The 10,228-nt window shown below is 39.7% G+C and overlaps 1 protein-coding gene across 2 annotated transcripts; it reads right to left on the bottom strand.

Moving 5' to 3' along the window:
- Positions 1 to 2,463: 2,463 nt before the first annotated feature.
- LOC110961367 (zinc finger protein OZF-like) lies at positions 2,464 to 9,804 on the bottom strand. 2 transcript variants are annotated; one of them, XM_051955825.1, is made up of 3 exons: positions 8,800 to 9,804; positions 7,998 to 8,096; positions 2,464 to 4,719 (listed from the first exon to the last, which is right to left on the bottom strand). In XM_051955825.1, the coding sequence occupies exons 2-3, from the start codon at positions 8,014 to 8,016 to the stop codon at positions 3,401 to 3,403; spliced, it is 1,338 nt and encodes a 445-aa protein (XP_051811785.1). In that variant the 5' UTR covers positions 8,017 to 8,096; positions 8,800 to 9,804; the 3' UTR covers positions 2,464 to 3,400. The 2 variants fall into 2 exon arrangements, with proteins under 2 accessions (XP_051811785.1, XP_022064651.1); XM_022208959.2 differs by lacking the exon at positions 8,800 to 9,804 and having other exon boundaries at positions 7,998 to 8,607.
- Positions 9,805 to 10,228: the final 424 nt, after the last annotated feature.

The following is a 10,228-nucleotide window of genomic DNA, read 5'->3' as shown; positions in this document are numbered from 1 at the left end:
GATGCAAGGAGAGACTGGAGGGTTTTAGGAGATGAAGAGTTATTTGTGTCCTTATGTTTCAACTAAATAACTCAAATCTGAAATGTTTTCAGGGACTGTTCAGGAATCAGAGAATCAAGTTTAAGAACCAAGTAGCACCTGGTTTCTTGTGAGTGTAGCGTCCAGCTGGGTTTACATCAGCTCTAAGCTCTTTGGCTCATTTCCATCCCCTCTCACATCATTCCTAGGAACTTCTTTCACCAAAACACACCCGTGGCGGGTGGTGTGAAGCCATCGTTACATAACAACATGCTGCTCGGTCAGTCATCGCTCCTAATAAATGAGATTAAGTGGGATAAAATATGCATGAGAGATATTTTTATGTTAAAGTGCACGGGCTGTTTCACCTTCCCTGGGTGCGCCCTGCTAAAGGAAGCAGTATGAGGAGTTCACAGTGGGTCTGCCTGTTAAATCATCGTTTTGTAACTCATTTTTCATTCCAACAGCTGCTTTGGAGACGTCATTCACTGGATTCTGTCATTTGTGCTCAAAAAAACTAAATGAAAACAAGAGAAAATGTGCTTGGTTTGGCCTAGAGGAGATATATGAGACTAAAGTCACAAGAAACCTGCTGTCATGGAGGTAAAAATCTTATATTTTGAAGTTTCTCAGTGAACTTTTAGCCCGGTGCAACTTGATGCCATTAAAGGCACCACAAGTAAGAAAACCTAAGTTTCTCTAATGACTCTACATGCTGGAATTCGTGATATTTCTCTTGGGAAGTTGCAGTGACGCATCTCCAGCATCTGGTGATGGGCGAAGCGCTGTGGAGGACTTGAGGAGGCTCATGAACGACCTGAAACTGGTTCACATTTAACAGGAGTCGCCAAAACTGTTGCTGAAATTTCTGCGATGAAGTGAATTCCTAGAAAGTAGCTGTCCTAAAGAGAAGTCCGTGCTTCCACCAGACATAAACAAAGAAATAAGTGAAAGTCTTATCTTTTGAATATGTTTTCCGTTCGTATTCAGGAAACAGGGTGGGGATCGGCCTTTTGGGGTTTTATCTGGCTGCTAGATAAAACTTCATCCATTAACAGGACAGCTGAAGGAAATATTTGAGTAGGTTTTCAACATGAGGCCTCCTGTTCACTCATCAGGGTCAAACTGGCCTCAAGATACAAACAGGAGAGAGCACAGAGGTAATATTCGAAACATACAGAACAGCATACCTTGTGTCAACAGTAAAACTGGTTAAATATGAAAACTTGAGCGTTCATTACCCTGATATATTTTGCTTTGACTCAGAGGAAGGATCTTCTGCCCCATTAGAGGCAGTTCTGAGGAAGATCTCACTTTATGAACCCCTGCTGAGGTTAAAGACGACTTCATCACATCCGTCTGGTCTCTCAGTCGTGAGAACTAACTGGTAACCATCATCACTGCTCACAACAGGAGAGAGGCTATCAGGGAAGAGTGGTGGTTAACCAGACCTCTGAGCCAGCTGTTGATGGTCACCAAGCAGAAGGACTCATGGTAGCACATGCAGTAAGAGCTCCAACCATTCAGCATTCGATCATCCTGGGAATTTACGGGATTATGCAGCCAGTGTTTCCACCGTTCACCCACAGATACAGGTTTTACACCGCAAGGGATTTTACTTATATATGCAAATAATGCTAATACGGGGCAACAAGAATCAACAGTAAAACCTTTAGCGGACATCTGCTGCTTTTACAGAAGGAGACTGATGGTGTCTGACACTTCTTATAGACACAGGAGTAGAAATATTAGCACCATGGACTGAACCATTCAAACCCACTTTAACATTCACATACTGTCACACACTGACAGTGGAAACAATTCACCTTCTGTTTGTGATTAAAATTAATACCCATGGGACTTGATAAAATTCAAATTAAACCATTTTTACTCAATAAAACGGTCAATGATTATACATTATGACTGAAAATAAACATTTTATTAATATGTAACATTCATGGCTATTTTTTCCCCCAATTATTGTCTTAACTTATTCTTGTAATCATTCAATATATTTCCTGTCTGATGAATTTTGTCATCATTTTTATTCAGAGCTAAATAAATAAAAAGGAAAACTACAAACTAAAATCCTAAGTTGAGAAACATGAGCATAAACAGGGGCTACAGAAGGAGAGGTTATGATGCCTGTCTGATTATAATAAACTAATAAACATGTTTAAAAGTGCTGCTGCATTTATTTGTGTGCAGTTTTACTTTTGGACCACAAGATGTCACCATAAAGCGATTTATTAAACTCCAGAAACAGACTGGCTGCACCACAGAGTTAAATTATCAATTTGAATGAGGTTTCTGTTGGATTAAGTCATGTTTAGTATCTGAAAATTGTTTCTTGTATTGTTTTTTTGCTTGTGCACACCCATCTGTCCTGACAACACAACCTTTAGTCACACTGGATACCAGAAAACATAAACAATATTGCCTAGATACGCTCCAAAACGACTTTTTTTTTATTATTTTAAGCCACACAAATACAAAAAGAACAAGTAGAAAAAGAACTCCAAGTATAAGAATGTAAATATTTAGAGAGAAAGCAGTGTGATGCTGCAGTTAAACTCTTGATTTTACCGCCTTAACTCTTTTTTGATTCCAATTTAAAAAACACAAACAAAAAAACATACAGTGGTCCCTTGCCATATTGTGGGATTTTGCTGTATATAGGGTTTTTTCTGTGGTAAAATAAGCATTTTCTAGCCTAAAAAAAATTGAAGACAATATAAAAAATATTTAAATAATAATTAAAACATATTAAAAGAACATCTACCCTCATAATACCAATATAGAATTTTATATGATGTTAAAATTACGTAGGTTTAAAAGTGTAGACAGTGTTTAAGAGCATATGAAGTGTTTCTAAGAGTGTAGGGAGGGTTCATAAAGCCTTAAAATATGTATAAATAACAAAACAATTGGTCACTACTTGGCGGATTTTCATCTGGAACGTAACCCCCACTATAGACGAGACCACCGTATCCTCACCAAGCTTTTCATTTTCTTCAGTCTGATAATTCAAGGCTTACAAAGAACAATTCCGTGGTTCTATCTCTCACATGCTCTTATAATATGTTTATATTGGATACACCGTATTGAAATAAATAAAAATAATCATAATAATAATAAAATTCAACATCACAACAAACAAAATAGATACATGTAATTTAAGTTTCAAAGTGCTAAAATGAAGTCCAGGGTGTTTATTTCATATAAAGATGTAAAATATATTGAAGTGCAAATATGCAGATGTGCACAGGATCTGGATTCACTAATAAATCACAATCACACACAAACTGTCTGAAAATTGAAAATCTGACAATTCTTCATGTTTTAAACGTTTCTGTTTAATAATTGATGCACTTTAGCTGATTTAATTTGAAGTAACCTCAGTGTGTGGTGGATGTGGGAGGCAGGAGGTAGGTTGCTGGGTTTCTACCACCGCTGAGACTAAACTTACACCTTTAACGAGCACCACCAGTCCGTGGCTGTTCGGTCGGGGCATCAGAGTTCGTTTCCTGTCTGGTTTGGATCGCCCACGGCTCGCTGACGCACAGATACGCTCGTGGTCAATCATGTGATGTTTCCGGGTGAATCTTCTGTCACAGAATCGACAGCTGAACCTTTTCTCTCCGTTGTGGATCCTCAGATGAGCCTTCAGGTTGGTGCTCCGGCTGAAGGTTTTCCCGCACTCGGAGCAGCCGAAAGGTTTCTCTCCGGTGTGAGTCTTCAGGTGCTGCGTGAGACTTACGCTGTGTGTGAAGTTTCTACCGCAAATCGAACAGCCGAAGGGTTTCTCCCCGGTGTGAGTCCTCAGGTGGTTTGTCAGAGTCGACTTGTCATTGAAGCCTCGGCCACACTCGGAGCAGCTGAAGGGTTTCTCTCCAGTGTGGGATCTTAGGTGTCTGCTCAGATCGCTGCCGTGTCTAAATCTCCTTCCACACTCTGAGCAGCTGAGGGGTTTCTCATCTTCATTTCCAGTTGGATCAGGTGAGTTCCCGGCAGGTCTGGATCTGTCACAGTGTGCTGATTTGCTGACACATCTGTGGGTTTTCAGGTGATGATTCCAGGTGAATCTTTTGTGGCAGACACTGCAGCTGAACCTTTTCTCTCCGCTGTGGATTCTTAGGTGAGCTTTGAGGTTTGTGTTACGGCTAAATGTTTTACTGCACTCTGAGCAGCTGAAGGGTTTCTCACCTGTGTGAGTCCTCAGGTGTTGTTTCAGATTCCCGCTGTGACTAAATCTTCTTCCACACTCAGAGCAACTGAATGGTTTCTCCTCTTCATCATCACGTGTTTCAGCTGTAGGTATTTTATTAATGGGATTTAAACAAGACTGAGCTTTACTGGTTTCCTCCCACTCACCATCACTAATGTCTGTCTCTGAAGAGTCTGTCATCCTGCCATCTTCTTCTAAATGTGGTTCTGGTTCTCCAACAGAGTCTCTGTAACGGAGCTGTGGGAGCTGAGGTTTCTCTTCATCATCCTCAGTCTTCACAGAGACCAGACTGAAGGCGAACTTGGTGGTTTCTGCCTCCTGCAGGTCTAGAAGTTGAGCTTCTTCCTGAGTGCTCCACAGCTGCTCCTGCTCCTCTTTGAAGCTCAGGTCATCACGGTCCTCCTGCTTCTCCTGATTCACACCAGAACTCCCCTGCTGATGCTTTTCTTCACCAACAATAACTTTTTGGACATCTGGAGGTAAACATGAAACACAGACCTTAATATTATCACTAAAATTGCTTTCATACGGGCACATAAAGATGAAATAATTATTCCGCTCAATCAAATAACTGTCACCTATTAAATTAATCTCCAACTATTTTGATAATCAATGAAATTAGCCACAGCAGATGATTATTTACTTTGTTAGTTAAACTGACAATCATTTTCTGCATTAATTAAGTAGTTGTTTGGTCAATGAACTGTCTGAAAACGGTGAGAAATCAGTGTTTTACAAAGCCTGAGATGACAAGTGTGGCAGAAAAAACATGGATTTAGTTATGGATTGGTCTGTAGCACTGTGATGAATGTGATTATTCCAGTTAATGGACAGTACAGGATAACTGGAGAACTGAGAACTTACTACTGTATTTGGGCTCTGATTTTGCACACATTGAATTTCCAACAGCAACTACACTAATTGCAACTCTTTCAATAATAAATTATAAAGGTGTGGATGTCTGACAATTCCCTCTTATTCACAGTTTAAGGCACTACTTGTGTTCGTGGCACATTGTTGTGCAGATGGTTCACAAAACCCTTGCAGACTGTGGACAGAGGATAAAGTGGTGTATAGAGAATGGATGGTTATTTAGTTGACATTTTAGTGATATCCAGTCATTTTTTTAACATAAGTGATTGTTTCCCTAATAAACTAGATGAGCCCTCAGTAGAGGGCAGAACCACGCCCTCTGCTGGCAAAAACCCTGTCCTCCCTATACAACTGATGCAATATGTATCAATTTTGATCATCGTACATATCTCCCTTCCTACTTGATCTGCTGACCTGTAAGTCCACAACTGAGCAGGGGACCTTAGACTGATCTTCAGTGCCAAGTTTGATTATCCTGACTTCAGCGGTTGCAGAGATATCGGACCGGACATAGCCACATACATACATACATACATACACACGTGGACAAAATTGTTGGTACCCCTCAGTTAAAGAAGGAAAAACCCACAATTCTCACTGAAATCACTTGAAACTCACAAAAGTAACAATAAATAAAAATTTATTGAAAATTAAATAATCAAAATCAGCCATCACTTTTGAATTGTTGATTAACATAATTATTTAAAAAAACAAACTAATGAAATAGGGCTGGACAAAAATGATGGTACCCATAACTTAATATTTTGTTGCACAACCTTTTGAGGCAATCACTGCAATTAAACGATTTCTGTATTTGTCAATGAGCGTTCTGCAGCTGTCAACAGGTATTTTGGCCCACTCCTCATGAGCAAACAGCTCCAGTTGTCTCAGGTTTGATGGGCGTCTTCTCCAAATGGCATGTTTCAGCTCCTTCCACATATGTTCAATGGGATTCAGATCTGGGCTCATAGAAGGCCACTTTAGAATAGTCCAACGCTTTTCTCTCAGCCATTCTTGGGTGTTTTTGGCTGTGTGTTTTGGATCGTTGTCCTGTTGGAAGACCCATGACCTGCGACTGAGACCAAGCTTTCTGACACCTGGCTGCACATTTCTCTCCAGAATGCCTTGATAGTCTTCAGATTTCATCGTACCTTGCACACTTTCAAGACACCCTGTGCCAGATGCAGCAAAGCAGCCCCAAAACATTACTGAGCCTCCTCCATGTTTCACCGTAGGGACAGTGTTCTTTTCTTCGTATGCTTGGTTTTTGAGTCTATGAACATAGAGTTGATGTGCCTTACCAAAAAGCTCCAGTTTGGTCTCATCTGTCCAAAGGACATTCTCCCAGAAGCTTTGTGGCTTGTCAACATGCATTTTTGCAAATTCCAGTCTGGCTTTTTTATGAGTTTTTTTCAGCAGTGGTGTCCTCCTTGGTCGTCTCCCATGAAGTCCACTTTGGCTCAAACAACGACGAATGGTGCGATCTGACACTGATGTACCTTGGCCTTGGAGTTCACCTTTAATTTCTTTGGAGGTTGCTCTGGGCTCTTTGGATACAATTCCAACGATCCGTCTCTTCAATTTGTCATCAATTTTCCTCTTGCGGCCACGTCCAGGGAGGTTGGCTACTGTCCCGTGGGTCTTGAACTTCTGAATAATATGAGCCACTGTTGTCACAGGAACTTCAAGCTGTTTAGAGATGGTCTTATAGCCTTTACCTTTAAGATGTTTGTCTATAATTTTTTTTCGGATGTCCTGGGACAATTCTCTCCTTCGCTTTCTGTTGTCCATGTTCAGTGTGGTACACACCTTTTCACCAAACAGCAGGGTGACTACTTGTCTCCCTTTAAATAGACAGACTGACTGATTATGAGTTTGGAAACACCTGTGATGTCAATTAAATGACACACCTGAGTTAATCATGTCACTCTGGTCAAGCAGTTTTCAATCTTTTATAGAGGTACCATCATTTTTGTCCAGGCCTGTTTCATTAGTTTGTTTTTTTAAATAATTATGTTAATCAACAATTCAAAAGTGATGGCTGTTTTTGATTATTTAATTTTCAATAAATTTTTATTTATTGTTACTTTTGTGAGTTTCAAGTGATTTCAGTGAGAATTGTGGGTTTTTCCTTCTTTAACTGAGGGGTACCAACAATTTTGTCCACGTGTGTACATACATACTTACCCAGCCAGATACCGCACCGAATCCAATAACCCCGCCGACGTACCCGTCGGGCGTGGTTAATAATAATTACGGAATTTGTAAAGACATGACGTACATAAACACGTTTTTTAAAACTTTTAATAAAAATTTATGCCGGATATATTCCATGCACTTCAGAAGTCCCTCAGTTATAGATTGACCCTGCAGATGATCAACGACCAGAGTTAAAAAGTACTGACATTGTGGATGCAACAAATACCCAGAAAAAAAAAAAAATCAGTGAGAATTTTCCCATAATTGGAATAAAGGTTTGATACAGGCAGGAATAGGTGTCAGACATTCACAGCTTTAAAAAGAATAAACAACTAATAACAGCCGCAGTATCCATAGTTTTTACTTCTAATTGTGAGAAAAGTTCAGTTAAACAGCCAAACAATTCAACATTATATTTAAGACTTATTCTATTACTGTCTCAAAAACGTTAATTTTGTCTTCTTGTTAGTACACTAGTTTTGAGTTCTATCCAATCTTTATTTGTCTGAGCAAAACAATTCAAAAGGAGTGTTATTCTATTACTATTCATCCACTCCATCATCAAGCTAAATTTTAAATCAATGCTTTCCTGTTGAGAGTTAGCGCACTGCTAACGTTAGCTTAGCATCATTAGCCCCGCAGTAAGCCTGTTTCCAGCCGCAGCAGGAGGTGAACCAACCTTCTCCTCCAGCCTCCATCTCAGCTCCTTCCTCCCGGTGTCGGCCCTCCTTCGACCCGTTAACAGAACCGGACTCCGTCCTGCCGATTCTGGACGCAGCTGCGGGGAAAACAGACCGTAAAGTCAACGGAAATGTAGGCGGACACTGCAGGAAAGAGTTTCAAAAATAAAACTCACGATGACGAAGTTGGTTAAAGAAATAACGTAAGATACAAATAACTGCGAAATGAAACAAAATTAAATCCATTTTACTTCATTAGTATTTTCAGTGTTTTTTTAAATTTATGTTTTTTTATTTTCCTGCCTTAACGACTCTTAAACCTTAATGTTTTTATTTTATTTGTTCTTTTGCTTTTGTATATCCATCCATCCTCTATACACCGCTTTATCCTCACTAGGGTCATGGGGGGTGCTGGAGTCTATCCCAGCTGACTCGGGCGAAGGCAGAGGACACCCTGGACAGGTCGCCAGTCTGTCGCAGGGCGCTTTTGTATATTTATAATGCTAACTTTCTCTCTTTCATTAGTGTGACGACATCTGCTGTTTCTTTGTGTCTGTCTGCTCAGCTGTAGTGGAAATAAGACTTTTAGTCAAGTCACTGTTAGACAGCACATGTAAAACAAGAGCTGTTTAGTCAAAGTACTTTCCAAAAGAGAAATAAGATAATTGCAAATTTACCTAACAACATATTAGGGTTAAAAACCTGTGATATTAATCATATTTTTAGCAGTTTTTTCTCTTTTGCTTGTGTAGTTTTGTCATCTGTGTGACCAATCGCACTTGAAGCACTTTTTGCACTTACCGTACTAAAGGATTTTCCTTATGTCTGAATTCTTGCTTGTGTTGTACGTCGCTTTGGACAAAAGCGTCTGCTAAATGAAATTGTAGAATTTTAGAATTGTTGTTGAAGATCAAATTAAACAGAAGAGAAACGATGAAAAAGAGCAAAAACAGATAAAGGTCTTAAAGCATTTTCTAGTCTGAAATGAAAACATCAAGTTGTTTCTTCAAACATTTCCTCTTTCTGTGTTGTTGGTTTGATTGTGGACAGATTTACCAAGAGCTCATTTCATAAAACTGCTTTCCAGATAAAGTCTACTAGTAGTTGAAGGTATTGATCAAACTAATGTTACCTTCTGATCTCCACAAACTTTACTGTTCAGTGAAGAGAATCAAAGTTTGTTCAGGATTTCTAAAGAACCCACAGGTGAAGATCTGAGAAGAACTCAGATGGATGGTCTAAATGTGAAATCAAGACTCATGGTCACAAGTTTTAAGGCTTCTGTTAACCACAAAGTTCAAACTAACAGAGGAGTATTGAGAAACTTCTAAAACTTCAGCCCTCAGACTGTCGAAAGGTTCAAATTAACAGGGACCTACTCAGGAACTTAGAAGATATCAGTCCTTGGACTGTCTGAAAGTTAAATTTAACAGAGATCTACTGTGGGACTTAGAAAATTTCAGCCCTCAGACTGTGTGAAAGCTCAGGTCCTGAGGACTCGGGAGGTCTGGAGGCTTTGGAAAGTCTTGGAACTGAGGGTTCAACGGTCGAGACGAGACTTCAGTTTAAAAAAAAACTCAAAAACGACAAAAAATAGATGATAAATGCACAAAAAAAGGAAGAATTAGTATCTGAGCGAGTGGCGCTATCTCGGGACTGTCCGGCTGCTTTACGTTCGTCAAATCACACCATCAGCATTTTTCCTTTGTCTTTGTCTAAGTTTTTCAAAAACTTAAAAGGGTCTCGTCTTGAACTGGTGACCTGATGCTCCATCAATAAATCCTTAACTCACTGAGCTACAGATCAGATAAAGTTAAAATTTGTCGTCCCTTTGACATCGTAGTTTCCAAGTGTCTGGGTGGAGTCAGGGCAGAGAGTAGGCAGGGAGGTGGGTGGTGGCAGCCCCCTCCCTCTACCCCCCCCCACCCCACCCCACACACACACTGCCCCCCCTCTACCCCCCCTGGAGCACAAGTTAGAAGTGGGTGATGGTCACAGGTGAATTATGTTAACTACTGGAACATGAACTGAACTATCTATTTTATTTGTAGGAAATAAAGAAGACCAAATGAAATGTGTATCATGTCTTTATTTGCTGTGGTGGTAAATTGGATTAGTCAAGAGGTTTAAATTTCTTACTTTGTCATATTTTAAATGACAAAAAAAAATATATAAATAAAGCGTCTTGAGACAATTTGACCTGTAATTGGCGTTCTATAAATAAAATTGA

This window comes from Acanthochromis polyacanthus, chromosome 11 (genome assembly GCF_021347895.1).
Source record: "Acanthochromis polyacanthus isolate Apoly-LR-REF ecotype Palm Island chromosome 11, KAUST_Apoly_ChrSc, whole genome shotgun sequence".
NCBI classification, from domain to species: domain Eukaryota; kingdom Metazoa; phylum Chordata; class Actinopteri; family Pomacentridae; genus Acanthochromis; species Acanthochromis polyacanthus.
The sequence above is the reverse complement of the archived record's forward strand: the minus strand, read 5'-3'. Positions and strand labels throughout refer to the sequence as shown.